The 19,245-nt window shown below is 40.9% G+C and overlaps 1 protein-coding gene across 4 annotated transcripts in view; it reads right to left on the bottom strand.

The window, feature by feature from the left end:
• SPPL2A (signal peptide peptidase like 2A) overlaps positions 1-18,665 on the bottom strand; it is a 26,167-nt gene extending 7,502 nt beyond the window's left edge. Inside the window, exons 1-15 of one of the 4 annotated variants that reach the window (XM_027688692.1) lie at positions 18,263-18,665; positions 14,578-14,697; positions 13,191-13,373; positions 12,292-12,381; positions 8,881-9,014; positions 6,650-6,801; positions 5,789-5,885; positions 4,363-4,464; positions 3,197-3,278; positions 2,809-2,883; positions 2,180-2,236; positions 1,970-2,023; positions 1,446-1,545; positions 514-591; positions 26-186 (exon numbers count right to left, since the gene is read on the bottom strand). In XM_027688692.1, coding sequence (XP_027544493.1) covers positions 26-186; positions 514-591; positions 1,446-1,545; positions 1,970-2,023; positions 2,180-2,236; positions 2,809-2,883; positions 3,197-3,278; positions 4,363-4,464; positions 5,789-5,885; positions 6,650-6,801; positions 8,881-9,014; positions 12,292-12,381; positions 13,191-13,373; positions 14,578-14,697; positions 18,263-18,316 — 1,539 coding nt within the window. In that variant the 5' untranslated portion in view covers positions 18,317-18,665. The remainder of the gene's footprint in view (positions 1-25; positions 187-513; positions 592-1,445; positions 1,546-1,969; positions 2,024-2,179; positions 2,237-2,808; positions 2,884-3,196; positions 3,279-4,362; positions 4,465-5,788; positions 5,886-6,649; positions 6,802-8,880; positions 9,015-12,291; positions 12,382-13,190; positions 13,374-14,577; positions 14,698-18,262) is intronic. The other 3 variants (XM_027688691.1, XM_027688694.1, XM_027688693.1) reach the window with 3 other exon arrangements.
• Positions 18,666-19,245: the final 580 nt, after the last annotated feature.

Below are 19,245 nucleotides of genomic sequence, written 5' to 3'. Positions count from 1 at the left end.
AATTAACCCAAGGCATCCAGCCTACCTGGTAACTGCTTCCTTTCCAAAACTTCTTCATCTCTTTGCGCCTCCAGGCAACAAGTGAGCTGGTGATGAGTGTACATGGTACAAGATAGAGAAGGGCAGGTTGTCCCATCTTCATTAATGCCAGAACAACAAAAGTCAGCACCATACCAACAGCATAAGCTATAAAAAAATATTTATACAGACACAATCAAGAACAGGAGAATTTTTAGATTAAGTCAGATAAGCCAAAATTATTTTTTTAAAGCAGTATCTTCCTTGTTAATATAACTGAAGACAGACAATTGGTTGCTCTGCATTTGCAAGATTTCTCAAAGCAACTGACTACCTTTAAGAATAGTCACCTTTAATATTTGCAGGCACACTAAAAAGAGTTCATAAAGAGATTCTTGACAACACTGAACCTTTACCTGAAGAAAACTACCTAGTTCTGACATTTAAAAAAAGCTATTATGAAGACCAACAATACTGAATTATCACATGATTTACCTATTGTGCAGGAAATGTAGTATATAGAAGATGAACTTGTTTGAACATCAAATCTTCGACAATAGGCAACCAGAAGCCCTTGAAGGAAAAAAAATCAAAAAAAGGGAAAGGATTAATGAAATGTTTGGCCATGAATTTTCTTCTCCCCAATCTTCCAAATGAAAGCAGCATAAAAAAATTTGTAGTAAGACTTCCCAGTACTGTATGTTATCTTCTTCCCATTTATTTCTGGAAAGCCAAGAACCATTTTAAGAAATCCTACAGTAAGCCCAGGAATTCAAAACCATAACGAAAATATGAGCCAAGCGAGCTCGATATTAAAAGGGTTTGTTTTTTTAAGCAAGCTAATTACATTTTCAGTAATTATGCTATTTTAGGCTATTTTCAGTTTTCTAACACAGAAGAGTAACAACCTATTTTTAATATTTTTCTTCCACAGGATTCTAATGCTCACACTTAACATTCAGCAATTTTGCCTGCACATGCTTAAGTTGGAGTGTTGAGCAAACTACTTATGGCAAAATTCAGCTTTTCTGACAAAGATGGAAAAATCTGGCAATACATTTTCTGTTACCTCACCTCTAATTATGTAGTCTTGTATACAAAAATCCCATGAAGTCACAGAATACCTACTTTCTGTGAGATTTGGATGAAATTTAGTTAATACTGACAACTGGATTTATCTATGTGACTTGTATTTACACAATCCAGTGCAATAGAAAAAACCTGTCACAATTGAAGTGTTCTGTAACACACCGAGCTTTCTTCTTCTGTTGTGGCTTTTGTTGTATTCTGTTGTATTCTGACAGATCAAGGCAAACTGCAGCATTTGATTTAGTAATTACTCTGTGAATAAGCTCCACTGTAAGTCAGTTGAGAATCAAACCCAAAATATTTAATCTTAAATTACAATTACCAAAACCTTTGCTCACCTGGGACAATAATGTCTCCAAAACCCAGCAATGAAAATGGCAAGTCACACAGTGTCGATGCAGAGTGTTCAAGTCTAGGCACTCTAATAACCACAGGTAACTGGAAAACATTATTTCAGAAGCCATATAAATCTCATCTAAAGCATCCTGGTGTTTTGGATTTTTTTGGTTGCTTAATTTAATAAACAGTTTAAATATAATTAATTTATTGTTAATGCAGAACTTTAAAATAGGTCGAACCTAAAGTAAAAACCAGAAACCAACACAGAAAATAGATAGAGCTTAAGGCAACAGGTAAGCTGGAATTTCAGATTTACAAATAATATACACACAAAAAAAAAAGTTAAAACAATATTTAACCATGTAATGGGAGTAACAAATCTGGATTATTAACCTAACTATAGAATACTGATCACTGATATCCAGGCCCTGAAGAGAAATTTGGACAGTCAGGTTTTCCCCAAAAGAATAGTCTTTTCAGAGGGAATAATTTAAAAATCCAGTATCTGAAATACAATCCTTACTTTCTCATGGGGAGCTGAGCGTTCAGTAGGGACTTCCACCAAGTTTCCATCACTCTAGGATCAAACCCAAGTCAACAGGAATTTAATACTTATAAGAAAATAGCAGAAGCTGCTGTATTTTGTGAGAAAGTTATGCCAAAAAGCGCACTATGAATTAGCTACGCAGAGTCAGTATTTTTATGCCGCATGTGTTAAAATGACTTTTCATACCTTTTCACTGTTTCCAAAGGGACCAGCTGCAACTTCAACCATTATACTTGCCCCATTCTGAAATTACAGTTATTTTACCAAAAGTTAGTAGTTTAATGCATCAAAATTTTCATACTACATTTACAAAAACCGCTTGTACCTTCACCTACAATTCAGGATTGGAAAAATCCTGAACATCAAAGTGAATGCTTGAGTATTGTACAGTATTATACGAAAAAAATCATGTAGTCCAGCCTAAAACTACTGTTAAAAAAAGCCCCAAACAACAAGTCCACTAGATGTAGCTGGAAGTTTAGATAAAAACATGTCAGCTTTTTCTGCCATGAGCTTTTCTGCTTCAAAACAAGAGCAGGTGATGCTTGCACAGAATTCATACTACACTGCAAGTGAGCATGGCAGGCTCACTGGAGGGCAGTAATTTCTCATCATCACACTGTCCCTCAACTGGGGACAGTTTACTTTTGGCCATGTGATTGCCATAAAAATTTAGGCCATTGTTGTTTTAAATGGGCAAAAAAGAAAAGAAAGCCAGCTTTTCCTTCTTGAGAATTCTGAAAACACTGACCTGTTGGACAAAAGCATTGCCCCAGTAACCAGATATTTTTGTTAAGATAAATTCACAGACATACCTTCGTGATAAATGGTGTTATGAAGACAAAAAACACATCATATAGAAGGAGAAGGCCTAGAAGTATTACACAGGACTGGTAAAAAAAAAAAAGAGAAGAAAATATTACTGTGGGTTTTCAAGGATTACATAGCTGGATTTTGGTACCATTACTGTGCCACCATGTGAAAACCAAATCAAACCAACCCAACCCAACACCACCCCACACCATGCTTTTTAATCTGGCATAACACTTAGAATAGGGTTAGTGTCTTTTAATAATTATGAAAAATTGTAAAGATTGCAGTTTTTAATATAGATTTCTTGAGTGTTGAAAATCTATTTCCTGACAACAAACTTCCAGATTCATGGCAGTAGAATACTATGTTAAGATAAGCAACTTACAGTACCTTAAAGTTGGGCATTTTCAGTGTTTTAATGAAGTTTAGGCAGAAGGCAACTCCCAAAATATCTTGCAAAATCCAAGCCCACCTAAAAATAAAAATACATTTTTATAGGTTGTTACAATAGCTGGTATGGGTTATGTTTTGGATTTGTGCTGGAAACAGTGTTGATAACACAGGGATGCTGTAGGTAGTCAAGTAGCGCTTACACAGAGTCAAGGCCTTTTCTGCTCCTCACCCCACCCCACCAGTGAGGAGGCTGGGGGTGCACAGGGAGTTGGGACAGGACACAGCCAGGACAGCTTGGGCCCAGCTGGCCCAAAGGATACCCCAGACCACGTGTGCCATGCCCAGCACACAAAGCTGGGGGAAGAAGGAGGAAGAGGGTGATGTTCAGACTGATGGCGTTTGTCTTCCCATGTCACTGTAACACACGATGGAGCCCTGCTTTCCTGGGGATGGCAGACAGCTGTCTGCCCATGGGAAGTGGTGAATGAATTCCTTGTTTTGCTCTGCTTGCATGTGCAGCTTCTGATTTAACTATTGCCTAATTAACTGTCTTTATCTCAACCCACGAGTTTTCTCACTTTTACCTTTCTGATTCTCTCCCCCATCCCACTGGGGGTGGACTAAGTCAACAGCTGTGTGGGGCTTGGTTTTCAGCTGGGATTATACCCTAACAGTTTTCTTCATCAATGTTCTAAAGAGAAAATGAGTTGAACATGGGCTATAAGAGGTCCTTGGTGTCCACTTGTGTGACTGCTCACTTGATTGGGGGCCCTACTGAGCATCTGCCTTAGGATGCTGCTTGGGATGTACTACAATATTTGTGTACTTATAGTCCTGTGCTTCCACAGGCCCATAGGAAGCACAGAACCACAGGTCCCTATGCTCTTCTGCACCTTTTCCTTCTGGGGCAATCCTTAGCAATCAAGCTAGTTCTTCCTCATCTTCACAGGTTTTTTTGTAACTTCAAATTACCACACAGTTCATTTGCATAGCTTTGTTCTCTATTACTCCCAGGCTTGTTAAGCTTCATAAATACTTTCATGACTTTTTTGAAATTGGCACTGGAGTTTAGAAGGATGCTACACTCCAGGATTAGTGGTAGGATGGGAAGTTCATTAATGCCGATTATTCATATTACTCTGAAGTTAGAATGCACCACTTACCTGTCTTCATTTCGAAACACTGCCCAGACAACAGCTGCTGCTGTGCAGAACACAGCAAGAAAAATAAGCCTCACTTCAATGGTTTTGTTACAACATGTAATCCTAAAAGAAAATAATGAAATTAAAAGAGAAAGCTTGTAACAGCCAAGACACATGCCTGTGCTATCACATATCCTTAAGCTGACCAGCTGTTCTCATCCCAATAGTTTCTCCTTTGCCCAGCTGTTCTGTCCAGACTCAGGTGACATTATTCTTGCAACTGCAGAACCAATCCTTTTCTGGACTACACTAAAAACCAGCCAAGTGGGGCTTTGATGGCCTGTCCTCATTTTAGCAAACACATCCAGGGAAGGCAGCAAGCAGGTTGAGTTTGTTGAATCCATTTCTGTCAGTTAACTGAACTATGTCAGTGAGGGACAGCCATGTCATGATTGCACAAAAGGGTGGTGGTGAGGAAAATCAGTTTTAGGACACATAATACAAGATTTAAAATGGGGTAACTATGTATTGCAAAATTGTGAGCCAATATCTGTTTCCACCACCTACTCAGTTGTCTGGGACAGTTCTTGAACTGATATTAACTGACAGAAGTAATGCCTGTCCTGCAGCTTACACAAAACCTGCTGTCTTTTCTACCTGATCTCTGCCTTTGATGGGCTACTGGATCACCTGGCAAAAATATCCTGCATTAAGGAACATGCCAACAGAATTGCACAATTCCAAGTTCATAAGCATCATTCTTTTGGGGAAAAAGAATCATTTGTTGCATTAAACATTCAGGATTTTTGAAGTGAAAATACAAGGGAGGAAAACAGGGACACTCCCATGCTCACTAATAACTGCAGGATATTTAACCCAGAGTAGTAAAAAGAGGCTGTCTGTACATTGACAACACACCACCCAAGTCAGGACTGTAACTGCTGCCTTCCAACACGGATGACATGAGCAATGTGTTGCCTTTGTAATAAAGTTAATAGTTGGCATTTCACAGGTACAGTACAGAGTAATATGAGGGAAAAAACCCTCTATTGCCTACAGAGCAGTACTTGTTCAAAACAGGATCAAATGTGCAGGATCCCCCCCTTACAGAGTTCCTTGATGAACAAAGTGAGCACATGACAGGCAACCAGAATTTGGTAAAACCAAGCTCAGACAGCCAAGCAGAGCCTTTCAAATTTGACTACAGCAATGCTTTCCAATGAAGGTAATGCAGAAAACCTCCCACAACTATTTTAACTGCTGATTATGCTACAGATACCTTCAATATCTATTAAAGAAGCTTGTAATTTTCTTTTGTAACTATCCCACACACTAAACCATAACAGGAAATACTTTGTCAAATTCATATTTTCACGCCACATTGAGTAGCAACCAGAAGATATGCAAAGGAAACCTTACACTCATAATAACTGAAAGTGTACAATACCTGCACTGCCCAAATGGGATTTCTGCCACTAATGCTGCCAGACAGTTGTACAGACTCATTGCAGAGGCCAAGCAGAAGACTGATATTATAACATATACTAAATAAAAAGAATGAAGATGGGAATCAGTGACAAAAAATAACAAACAGGAATCAAACACAACAACATACATTTGATATTTTGTGTTCAAGAGGTGTCTGGATCTAGTGCTGGGTGATATGTGGTTTAGGGGTTACAGTGGTAGTGCTGGGTGGATCATTGGGCTGGATCATTTGAACGTGTCTGCCAACCTTGAGGATTCTAGGATTTCATGATATAAACTGTTAACAGTTACAGCAGTGCTTGACACAGTCACTGGAGACCATAGTCAGCTGATGACAGAAAGTGCTCAATTCTGAGTGTCTCTGCCATGACAAAGTTCTCATCAAACAAAAACTTGACTTAATGGCATCAGAATTGCTTTCTAGCCAGATCTTCACTACAAAAAACTAAAACCAAACACCAAATCCCAGCTACTAAAAAACATTCTCATCAAGCAGACTCTAAACACTAATAGGTTGTCATTACCATCCTCCCAAGAGTGTTGACATAAATCACACAGGTTTTTTTACTCATTGCTAGTCACTTCTTCTCCACATCACTTCATTCAGAACAAGCATTGTTAAGACAGTCTTTGCAAGACAGTTGAAGAAAGCTTCTCTTCTTTAAGTAGCAATTGCATCTTTTTAACCCTCAACTCACACATGGAGAGAACAATTAAAAAAATTACATTCATTCCAGTTTAGAAATCTATTTTCAGACTTAGACACCTAATAAGATCACATAGAAAAATAAGTCAAATGAGATTATTCATTATTTCTTACCTAACCACTTGTAGAAGAAATAAAGTAAGACCAGCATGACACAACAGATGGCAACAAACAAGATAACTGTTAGAGGGGTGAAGGTAACATTTTCCTCCTTCTTCCGTCTGGTTTCTCTCTCCCCTGGACTTGCTATTGCTTTCAGAGTCTCCCTGTTTTAAGAAAATGACAAACACATTTACGTCAAATGGCAGGTTATGAAAATCTTTTACTATGACCATAATTGTTGGCTGTAGAGTATTTAGACTGACAGTGTTCCAGTTTAATCCTTCAAACTATTATTAGACTTAAAACCACAGAAAAATGGTATGCTTGCTGTTTGAGTTTCTCTCCATTTTTAATGAAGATATGCACTTCCAACCTAGCATAGATCACAAGGAAAAGATTCTTAACTGCACTCCTTTCCAATTGTGTGGTGATTGCCAACTTTAAGGAGTACCTCCCAATCAAAACCCTGATCTGTGTGAAGAAAAGTAGTCCAATACTCTTAAACTCCTTTTCAGGAGGCACACACTCAGCTCCATTAGGGCATGACCTCTGACTACAAAATTTCTTGGGCTAAATGTAGACAATTTGATAAATATGTCTACAATAAATCAAAATCATGGGTATTGCACACTGTTTTAACACCTCAATTAGACATTAAGTGTCTGCAAACCCCACTCATGTTAGCAGAATGAAGCTGGCTATGTACTAGTTCTTTTACTCTGTAATTATAAGGTGTAAGGGTAAGTGAAAGAGAGGGGGTGTAATTGGAGACTTTCACTAGGAGTAAAATTTCTGTACATACATACTTCATATTTATACCTCACCATGCAAAATAAGGAGACTTAAATTGCTGTGTTTGTTCTTTGAGCAGATAGCCCTTCTACTCTTTAGTACAGACACCAGTGCAACTTGCCCATCAGATAACATGTTCCTGATGAATCCCAGGACCTACTACAAAACGCTGAATTCAGCACAAACAGCCACCTTCAAAAGAGAAAAACCCACAGGAGCAAGGCACTTTGTTAGATGAATCACCTTTTCAGAAGAAATGCTTTGAATAAGCAGCTTTAAAAAAAAAAAAAGCTCACCCTAGATTTATGAAAGAGCACTTTCACAAGTTTAATAAATTACGTCTAGGTATTTTTCAATATGGCAGACAGCATCACATTTTGTTATTTTAGCAGTCAGAGCAGCCACACCCTGTAGCACTGCAGGGTGAAAAAGAAGCATAATCAGATCTAACCTTTAAAAAAAGAAACATACACACCTCTCCTTGTTCTACTTCTTTAATCTCTTTAAAATCACTAGATTTGCATAACTAGTGGGAAAGAGGAAGCTGTTGTTATCACATACAATCCTCTCCCTGTTGTTCTGGGGACCAAAGTACCAGAATACCACTGAGACATGGAAGGTAGCAACACACACTGGCCTACTCAGCATACACAGGCACCCAAGAATACTGCAGCATAATGCCATGCTCTCAAAGGCCAGTTATAGCCAGCTAACCCCAGACCAAAACCAGCTCTGTGCATCACTTAAAGCTGCACACTCAGCACAGGGCACAAACCCCTACTACCCTGTTTCTCTGCTTTTACCACATTCTACACTTCCACTCCCTCCTCTTCCCTGCACAAGGACTGCTGCTGCCTCCTTGCCCTTGCCTAGTCCTAGACCTGCTGCTGCTGCCCCAGCTCTGCTGCTCCACCAGATAACACACAAAGCTGAAGCAGATAAGCCAGGCTGGACCTTATCTGGAGCCAGCCAGACTCAACCAAACTGCATTTCCCAGTGTTCCTAGTGACAGGAGTGCTGCACAGCCAGCTGGGATGGAGCAGCTGTACAGACCCCTGCCAATGTAGACACTACATACAACTACAGAAATATCTCTTGAATCACTGGACTTGAAAGGTGTAATGAAAATACCTAATTTCTATTGTGGATATTGGAGACCTATGATGCCAGTTACAGAGTGCTTGGTAATTCATCAAAATGTTAACTCATTCCTCCTCCCAAGAGCTGCATTATCCCTCAGGGACTTTTGCTCAAGGCTCCTCAAAGATCTGAGGTGATTTTTCAGAGGTTGCAGTGCTCAAAAATTTCATGGCAAAGCAGCTAATTGCACTTGGATCTTCTAATTTTATAACTACCAACATAAAGCAAAATAATTTCTCACTGATGACAATGACAGTTTTCACACACTTTGCAGTCCATGTAATTTAAGCAGCTCCATTTCACAAACTTACAGTTCTGCTACTCCGCTCCAGTAGCCTCCCAGTGCCACTGTAGACACAGCAATTAGGAAGATGACAACCATGCTGTAATCAAACTCTGGCAAAGGTGGTGAATACAGAGTCACATTAACTTCATTTCCAAGTGTCTGAAAAATAACACACAAGTTGGTTCATAAGGAGGACAAAGAAATTATGGGGCTTATTTTCCAACAAGATGTACATTGTGGTTTCCTGCTCTTGATCTATACAATGCTGAGAGGAAGTTTTCAACTTAGTGCACAAAAGATCCCATATATTTGCCAAGAAACAATGCTTTCCATGTTACCTTTCAGGATGGTCAGGTTTGGAAACAATCCTATTACTACTGGTGTGGAAACACAGGGATACCACAAGACAAAATGGTACTTCTTTGCATTCTTTCCACAATTCCCAGAAGTTGTGCCTCTAGCCCAAATATATCGAGTACTACCAAAGATGTCTTCTCTGCAGGAAAGCAAATCTAAGGCAATCAACTTGAAATACAAACTCACAGGTCCACTAAGATATCAGCAGAGATCTGCCTCTAGCTCTTGAAACCACAAACCTCACTGTTCAGATACAGACATGATGCTTCAGATAGAACACAGAGAAAAATCAAGGTGGCAGAAAGTTATTTACTAGCTTTACACAAATATGATTTGAGATGGATTCAAAAGAGAAGAAAGCAATTTCACATTACTTATGAAATTTGAGACCTAAGTAAATAAAACAATCAATTGAAGGACACTGAAGAAAATGGAAGAGAACACTGAGATGTAACCGGTACTGAATCCTACAAAAATCTTGAAAGCAAAACCAAGATGCTTCCATTTGACCGAAAGGTGAAATTTAAGAGGCATAGAATGGATGATAATTTGACAGGAAATGGAAGGTGGGGGGGAGACAGGTTTGCTGTTGCAGTCAAAGGAAGTCAAGACATCTAAAGTAACCGCGCAGTGAGAACAGACTTCAGAGATGCTGCAAAAAAACCAGATTTGTTTACAGTCTGCATGTGAGATAAAAGCAGGAGAGCATGAGAACATGCCAGGCAGGTTTGGCTAAAGGAAGATCAAACTGGAAGTAGAGAGACTGAATGGGAAGCCCAGTAGTGCAGTGGAATACAGTGGCCACATGGGAAGAAAGCTGATTCATTTCAGCATCTGAGTTACCTAATTACAGATAATAACCTTTCTGCAGGCTAAAAAAAGTCAGAATCACTCTTTTGCCTGCAGTTATGGAAGTTCAGAAAACAAGAAATAAAATTAAATTCTAGTGAAACACTGCAGTTGTATGAAGTGGAACATAACATTAAAGAGAAAAAAAACCCTATCCAAATTACAGCATCCTCTAGGTAAAAAAAATTAAAAAATCCAAACTAGATTCAAAAAAGTGCTAAACCCCCCAAGAAACATAAAGGCTCACATATTTTTAGTATGAAATTTCAACATATCTTAATCCAGTTCTTCCTTTAAGTTTCATAGATCTTACAAAGTATAGTTCACACTAGAATCTAAAGTAATTGTTTCCTTTTGTTCCTATATTGTTCTTCTCTTCACTAAAAACTTGCAAAGTCTCAAGTTCCTCCACAGGGAGCACTACAATCAAACACATTGCATCACATAACAACTGCAAGAGAGCTGTCAGCTGTCCACTGACTACATCTGTGACACTGTGCTATTGCTATCAAGACACATAACAGACCTGCCTCAAATGGTGAAGGCTCACAGAGGTGAAGTCTTGTAAGAAAAAGTAAAAAGAATGCTTATACAAACTAGTTACCCTCAGACTGGTGCTGTCTGTCTCTTCTAAATTAAAGGAGAAAGCTGGAAGCCTTAAAAAGAGTTAGACCAGAAATACAACTGTAGTGGGAAGAGTACAATGGCTGTCAGAGTCTAAGCAGCACATACCATTCAAAACAACAGCTGCCAGGGACATGACAGAAGGCTTTGGCAAAAAACTGGATCAGAACTAGGAAAGGATCACTTGTAGTCTGGGCTGTGTTCCTCACTACTTTTATCTCATTGTAAGACAAATATGAACTCTCTGATTCAACAGCAGTATGAGACATCATCTGGCATACCAATCTACCAGCAGAGTTGCTTTGGGGAATTACTGTGGCTATACAGAAGTGATTCTAAATGACACCACCCTGAGCAAAACTGGGCAATAAAGTGGTGCAGAGAAGACTCAGAACCAATTAGGGACCCAACCTTGCCCTAGTTCCCTTTCATGTTACTAAGGCATTTTAAAATCATTCAACTACGCAAATGACACTCGTCTGACTTGAAGGAACAAATCTGAAGACAGAGGACAACCTGAACCAATCCACAGTACTTATCAAGGCTATGGCAGACTGAGAACAGTCACCACAAACCTTCAGTTGTGTCAGTGCTCAGCAAGTAGCAATTTTTAATGGGAACAGACAGTAAACAACCGAAAAATCCTATAAATCTAGGCAGTTTCAGTTTGCATACTTACCTAAGACAATCTCCCACGGCAGCTCTGAAGATTAAGAGCAGAAATGGTGACGTGAGCTTGCAAATTCATCCCAAGAAGCTAAGACTAGAGGTTAGAGCTAGCCTCTGCTCCTTACAGAAAAATATGTGCAATGCAACTCCTGCTTAGCAAAACTATTTAACACTAAATAAAAAACCTAAAACAATAACAACAGAAAAAGCCACAAAGAAAATATACTGTTTTCCTTAAAACTCTCTGCAATATTCTACATCCTAATATTAAATATCAAGGAAAAGAAACTCCAAATACTTCCCAAAACAAACTTCCCTGCTTATAAAGCGTAGCAGATACCACAAGTGCCTCATTTTAATGACAAGCATTTGGCATCTCACCATGAACTCACGAGCAGAAACTCAAACTATACTGCCTAACACTGTAACAGATGCTGTAATGCCATATAAAGAGAGAGCTCCTCATCTGGCAAAGACAAAAAACCCTTTCACCCTCCTCAATATCCAACTTGATAAGGTGCTGCTTACCTGAAAGCTACTGTGCCATAGCTACAAGCTCAACTGTTGTAGCTTCTAAAGGAACAGCCCTCTCAGGCTGTAGCTCTTCATGCCTGTCAGGATCTGTAACTGTACACAAGTCTATTGGAAGACAGCTTAGCTTGTTTAGCAGGAAGACTTCTAAAGATTTCCCTACCTCCAGTTAGGTATTGTGTTTCCCATTCTTAGTGTTCTAATCAATCATTCTCTCTCATTCACCTGAGTTAGGAAGACCAGCACTTCCATAATTTAATGTTCATCCTCTTCTGAGAAACTGAAAGCAGTATCTATGCACATTCAAACCAGGCAGACATCTGTATCTAACCTGAAACTATTTTATTTATTTGTTCAAATACCCAAGTTTATACAAACCATAACATGCTGAAGTTCTGTTACTTACCAGCTGCATATCTACTATGTCATTGTATCTTATAAGAGCAATTGGAAGAGTCACATCTTCAAAATCAGTCTTGTTGTCTGAAATAGCAGACTAAAAGACAAAGTATAAGTGATAAGTATGTTGAGGCTATTTGTGAAGCAGGTTAGATCCCTAAAAGCAGATTAGCCTTTAAATTTCAGTGTATTTCCAGGAAGGTAAAAAACAAAAAGCTCATTCATCACCCTTTGCAAAAGGTTAATGAAGACAGATGTACTTAAATCAAAACAGGTGATACTAACAACACATCTGGATTCATACAGCTCATGTGCTTTTATAGTATTACAAGGGATAATCAAAACTGTTTTTATTCTCTACACCTCTAAAACAAGATTGATTTTTCATGGTAATCACACAAATTCATAAATTGCACATATTGGTACAAAAATGTTGCAGCTGTAATAGAGAATAAAAAAGCAACAGAAGTACCTGTGAAAATATCTCAAAATACATTTTTATCTTAAATTTTGGATTACATTTTCATAGCTTATTTTTATCATACCTGTCCAAAACAGTATCACCTAAGATTAAATGGATTCAGAATGCACTAAAATTAGAGAATGATAAAGACAAGTATTTGCATTCAGAAACATACTGAAGTTATAAGGAAGAGAATAACAATACAATTTGGTTGTAGATACTTGCAGCTGATATAACCCAGCATTGCACAGAGGTAACTCAGTCTCAGAACACCAGTCCCACCAGCACAGTGCTCTGTGGGAGGGTTAATGACTCCTGCTGGAATCCCACCCATAGCCAGGGTCCTCTGCTTTTGGGCTTCTCTCAGCTAACCCTGGACAACACGGCACTGGATCAAACAGATAAGACACTTCACCACAGAAGAAAACTGTGTTGTAACTTACCAGCCCGGATTTACTGGCAATCAACAGCATTTTAGCACCCAAACTTTGTGCAATTCTTGCTTTCTCCAAAAAGGTGCAGTTTCCTCTCATCACTACAACTGCTTTGTCCTTCATTATGCCAGAAGGAACTTCAGATGAACTGCAGAGGACTGTGGAAGTCAGGTTTTCCAGAGTCCTGAAAGTCTGCAGAGAAAAGAAATGTGATAAAGCTAGGAAATTTGATATTACAAACTAACCTAGACAAGTACATTACTATGGTCCTTAACTTGAGGTTTGCCAGAAAGAGGTGTAGCAGAAAACAATCATTAATTCAGGAATATAAAATCACAGCAGCAGTTTCTGCAGCCTGCAGTACTGAGGGACATTTAGAGCAGCATATAGCTGAAATAATCAGGCTGTTCTAAGTGCAATTTCACAGCAGTCGTTCCTGTAAATTAAACATAAGAAACTGGTTATGTAGGAAAACCCCTACTTGCAGTTCTGGGGAATCCAATGTACAATCTGTGCTATTTCCAGGCTTCACAAGCCAAAAGGGCACTGATGGATACAACACAATCAGAGTTCCAAAGTATAATGCTTGTTCAAAACCAGCTGTTGAGTCTGATAATGCATTACTTACTACAAAATAGTAGTAAAAAAATTATATCCTTATTTCAAAGTTTAATTTCATATTGACAATTATCTTTAGATTATTGTCAATTTTCTTTAGCCACTTGGATGTCTTGACTAACTAAAGTAACCTAGCAAAGATGTCTGGGGCAGACAAATGATTTTTACTCTTTTTTACATTGAGTTACTCTGTGAATGAATGACAGAAGGGAAGGCAGAGTGCCTTGACCACTCCCGAACATGAAGTATTTCCTATTTATATGAAGAGTGCCTAAAGAACATTAATTTCTGCCTCATACCAACATAGTCAGAAAATAAGGCATGATGATGCATTCCAGATAATCTATTACACCACGTTTTGAAGACAAGTAAACAGTACATCAAACTGCTGAACCAATATACAAAAATTCTGTTTCAAAAGTTTATCAATTTTGTAAACAAATAAACCAAACTTTAACTTCCAAATATAAAACATAGACATAATGATAACACCTGAAGAAAAGAAATTAACAGTATCAAATGAATATGTAAACATTTAAAACTGGTTCTAAGCACAGAGAGAGAACCCCTTTGTAAGCTTTAGAAGCTGCCTTTTTAAAGCATAGAAAAGTTCACTCTAATTTTTTTTTGAGGGGTGACAGGGAGGGGACAGCATGACCCAAAATGATAAATATTCAGTGTAGCACCTACTTAATTCAAAATTTTGAAGACCAGGTATAGCTGACCCAAATTCATACTGCATTCTAGTTCTCAGAGACTGTGACTACAAGCTACTTACAGCATTGTCCAGGCTTTTTGGAAGAGATGTCCACTTAGAATTGTAAATGATGCAGTAATCCTTTGTCAGTGGGGGCAGCCCGCTCCCAGAGGCGTGCAGGATCCCCTCATCCGCCGCCACCTGCGACAAACCAGGGTGTTCTGAATTAAACAGAGCTCAGAATACCACTTAGACATTCCTCTAAAAAGCTGTTAGGAAGAGAAAGAGCTGTTAGGAGAAAAAGAATTTATTCAGTTAATTATTTTACATAATGACTGATTCCATGAGAGATGGGCAGCTTGAGAGCAGGCCAGAAAACAAGAACCTAGTTACTGTAATGCTGCTTCTCCTCTTTGCAAACACAATGTATTCATGACATGTACAGCTCATGTCACCAAGTATAGAATACCAGCAAGAAAGCCAGGCAAATGATTTCAGATTCTGTATCCCATGCCTTCCAAAAAGTGTAAAACTGTACATGGAAAGCAATTAGAACAGTACATGGAAAAAAGATGAAAGTCTTTCCCTCCTTGCAGACTCTAGAATTTCCCGTACTAATAAAGGTATGATATGACAATTCCTGAAATATTTTTTCTCAAATAACTGTAAACACAGAGACCAACTAGTGTACTTTAAGAAGAATTTGTGCAGTTAAGGAAATACTGCTGTTTCTTAAGATTAGACTTCCTCACATAACATGATTTCTGTTGTTTACTAATACATCTGAATTTTAAAACTTCTGATAATTTTATGATATATGCCTCTCCCTAAGCATTAATAAAGATAAGGTACTTCAGTGGATAAATAAACAGACTAAAGATTAAATGCAGCTACAGCTGCATAGTACTGAAAACAAACAAAATTTGTGTCTCAAAGTGTCACCTTAGGAAAACTGGGAGATGAACTCATTTCATCTGTCTGTCTTGAGACAGAAACTGACCTCCACAGCAAGAAGTGCCATTAGATTAAAAATAAATAAACTTAAATCCTGTTGTAAATTCCAGATTTGTATAAAAGAACACTGAGACATTAAGCTAGAAGTGGGTATGGGGGGAAAGCCCAAATACTTGTGAGATATACAATGCTAACCATTAACAGTGCTACAGAGGCATTTCTCCTCTAGCTCACAGATCTGTATTCTTCAGCAAGGGTGAACTGGAGAGAAAAGAAAAGCATGTGACGATATTGTTTCAGAGGTTTATGTCTGCCTGGTTTGAATAGCAAAAAACCTTCTTCAGAGGAATCCATTATATTGGCCACAGTGCATGAACATCTGCTGGGAGAACTGTGTCAAAGGGCCTGAGCACATTAACTGTTTAACATAGAACAGTTCTTCAGCTGGCAGCTAAAATAAATTGTTCCATGATTTATGATCAGCACAAAAATTATCAAGCTTCCCTCTTAACTGCACTCACCTAAAAGTACAAACTAACGGCAAATTAAAAGCAGTAAAGACTTCCAACAGGTGCAAACCCCAGATGTTTCTATCTATTAAAAGCTCTTTCTGCTTCACAAAGTAGAATAATAAGTGTCTTCTGGGTTCCAGGAAATCAACTGTTAATGCTACACAAGCGTAAATCTACCTAGAAGGAGTGATTACTTGCCTATTTGATATGCTTGTTTTGTTTGGCAAGCTTTGCCTCCCTGGGGATGAATCAGGGAACACAATTCATCCTCACGAGGCGGAGGGAGGCAGGACCTGAGCATGACATGTACCCACACGTATTCATTGCTGAGCTCTGAAGACAGCATTTAGAAGTTAAAAAATTAAAAGAAACACTATTGATGGACCTCATTTGGAACATCCCCGCTGAAATCCTGTTGCATCCAGCTGAAGTTCTCTCATTTTCTAATTGCTTCAGTGTCCTTCTTTCACAACAGACAAGGGCTACTAGTTTGGGCACCTGGCCTTGCAGTCAGCTGTGCCACTGAACAAATCCTATTCTCAGTATACATATGCAAAGTAAAAATTTCTTACTGAGCACATTTTCAATCTTGTTACTTAAGAGAAAGACTAGGAGTGTGTCCACAAAAACAGGTCCTGAAAAGATTAACCTGCTTCCATAGGCTGACTTGCTCTAGCATAAAAATGTTCCCACATGATGTAGAGGCATGACAGCTGCCCTTACCTAAAGGGGCATCACCATCTCCTTTCACTTCAGGTTCAGACAGTTCCCAATGGCCCCTCACCTCCAAACAAATTCCTTCCTATTTTTGAAAGGTAGTTCTCTCATTGTATTTCCTTCTCTTAGCACCTTTAAACACTTTTTGTATAATTCCTTATCTTTGATAGAGAAGAAGTATCATTCTGTCTCTTGCTCTCTAATTTTCCTAACATGTCCTGTCACTGCAGGGATATAAGCTTGGGCTGACTGCTGAGCTTTGGAGTGTACCAGTAACCTCACCACGCAGAATACAGGAAGTCAAATGAACCAGTAGACACAGAGACCAAACCAAGCCTATATTTACAACATCCATCATAATTAGCATCCAGATAAGACATACAGAAACTCAAAGGTACGGAGCAGGGAGAAGGTATTCTGCACATAGCAAGTAACAACATAGAAAGAAAGAAAGAGAACAGAACAGCCATGAACAGAACAAGCATCATTTTGTTGTTCTGCCAGTGGCCTTGTGACACACACAAACTGTCCCTTCTTCCCTCTTTCCAGGCACTATGACCCAGGGGAACATGTGCCTACGCCCAGAGAGCAGCAGTGGTGCTCTGAACACCTATGACCTTCCTGAGGGCCAACTCCCCAAGCTGTTAATGCTCCAGGTACAGTATCCAATGCTCACCACTGCTACACCTGCATTTGTAGAGCAAAGGAGGAGGCAGGACATGGGGCTGCAGCTTTACAGGAGGGCAAATGCCCCTTCCCTTGTCAACAGCAGCCAGCCATTGGGTTAAGGAGCAAAACCACTCTTCAGAAAACCCCAACATAACTAGTGACAACTATGTGGGATTCACAGACAGAAGACACGAGTTACTTCATCCACAAGCATTCTCAAGGCATTAACAGACTGTGCTGTGCACCTGTCACGTATCCAATGGCGACTTCCTACACAGGAAGTACTCTGCATCCTATCTTACCAAAACAAGATAAAAACTATGTCAAAAAAAAGGCAAGCAGAAAACCCCACACAACAACAACCAAACAATTCAGTGGAGCACCATTTAATGCAGATATGCCCCTCATACTGCCTCAGCACATTACAGAGGTTTCTGGCTTCCCCCTTTCACTACCCCACTTGGCAGAAAGCAGCCTGCCAGATTTCAATGTCCACCTGTGGAAAGGGAGAAGCTCCGGGTATGTCCCACACCGAAACCGAAACGGCACTGGAGATAAGCCAAAACACAGGACACGTACACATACCACGAGCTTCCCCCCTTTCCTGCACCGTAATTTAAAAGCCTCTAGAAACAAGGGGTTTACCCACGCAGGCACCCGGGAGATTTATTATCCCGACTCCCAACGCGTGACCGGAGCCGGCCTGGCCTGGGGAAACCGCGCGGCCTCCCCCGAGGCCCAAACCCCACGGGCCGCTCTGCGGAGCGAAACCGCCCCTGGGCCGGGGGGAGCCCAGCCCAGCCCAGCCCGGGAGACGGGAGCTCCCGGGAACGGGCATCGGGCGGGCACAGGGAGCCCCTCGGCCGGCAGCGCCGGGCGGCCCCATCCGCCAGTGCAGGCAGCGCCGTCCTTACCGGCGGGAGCAGCAGGGCCCCCAGCAGGGCCCACAGCAGCCCGGCCGCCCCCATCGTCCTCCGCCGGCCGCTCGGGGAGGGGCCTCGCTGGGCTCGGGCTCCGCTCGGCCCCGCCGAGCCTTTCCCGGCTCCCGGCGACACTTCCTGTTCCGTGCGGCGGCCCCGACCCGGGCCCGGGACGCGGCGGGTCCGGCGGGGCGGGGGCGGCGCTGGGGCGGCCGCTGGGGCTGCGCGTCCCCGCCCCGCCCGTGCCTGTGCCGCCTCCTTTTCCTGTGGCTCTCGGCGGGTCCGGGTTTCCGCCCTGCAGCTGCAGGTGAGCGGGGTTTAAGCAGTGACAGGATCCTTGGGGCCCGTCAAGGCCGTTACGAGTGAGAGGGAACGGCCTGGTTGGCCTCACGTCTCCCCAGACAAAGCGCTCCGGGTGTTTCGCCCCGGTCCAGCGCACACACAAAGCCGTGGGACAGAGGCGTGGGGAGGAGAGCTGGATGTCCTATGTGAGAGAAACGAGTACAAGGAACAGCGAAGTGTGACCTCTGACGAAAGGCCGAGGGTTCAGAGATGTCTTCCAGGTTTCGAGAGCATTAAAAGGGCTGTGATGCATCACATGTAAGAGCCAGCAACGACTTGCGGGAAGGAGATGGGTTGAAACAGATCCGTGATTTACCAGCAAAGAAAGTTGTGCAACATTTTTTTATTTCACTGGAGGTTTTCCAGCGCTGGTTCCGCTGTCCCCTCCTGTCCCTTCCCAAAGGGCCGGGTCTGCCTCAGGGCCAGCGTGCACAGGGAAGGGGAAGGGGTGAAGATAAGAAGGATTGTTGTGGATAGAAGGGAATGTGGCCATGAGCCAGACGGGGGAGGAGTGAGGGAAAGGGAGAGGCAAGAGGATGAGAGTGGAGCTGCAGTCCAGCATCAGTCAATCAGAGCCTTGAGTGGGTAGCCAACTTGCTTTGAGTTGCTCACAAACTAAGTGGTTATTAGTTATT

This window comes from Neopelma chrysocephalum, unplaced genomic scaffold, assembly GCF_003984885.1.
Source record: "Neopelma chrysocephalum unplaced genomic scaffold, ASM398488v2 Primary Assembly neopelma1_75, whole genome shotgun sequence".
In the NCBI taxonomy this organism is placed as follows: domain Eukaryota; kingdom Metazoa; phylum Chordata; class Aves; order Passeriformes; family Pipridae; genus Neopelma; species Neopelma chrysocephalum.
The sequence above is the reverse complement of the archived record's forward strand: the minus strand, read 5'-3'. Positions and strand labels throughout refer to the sequence as shown.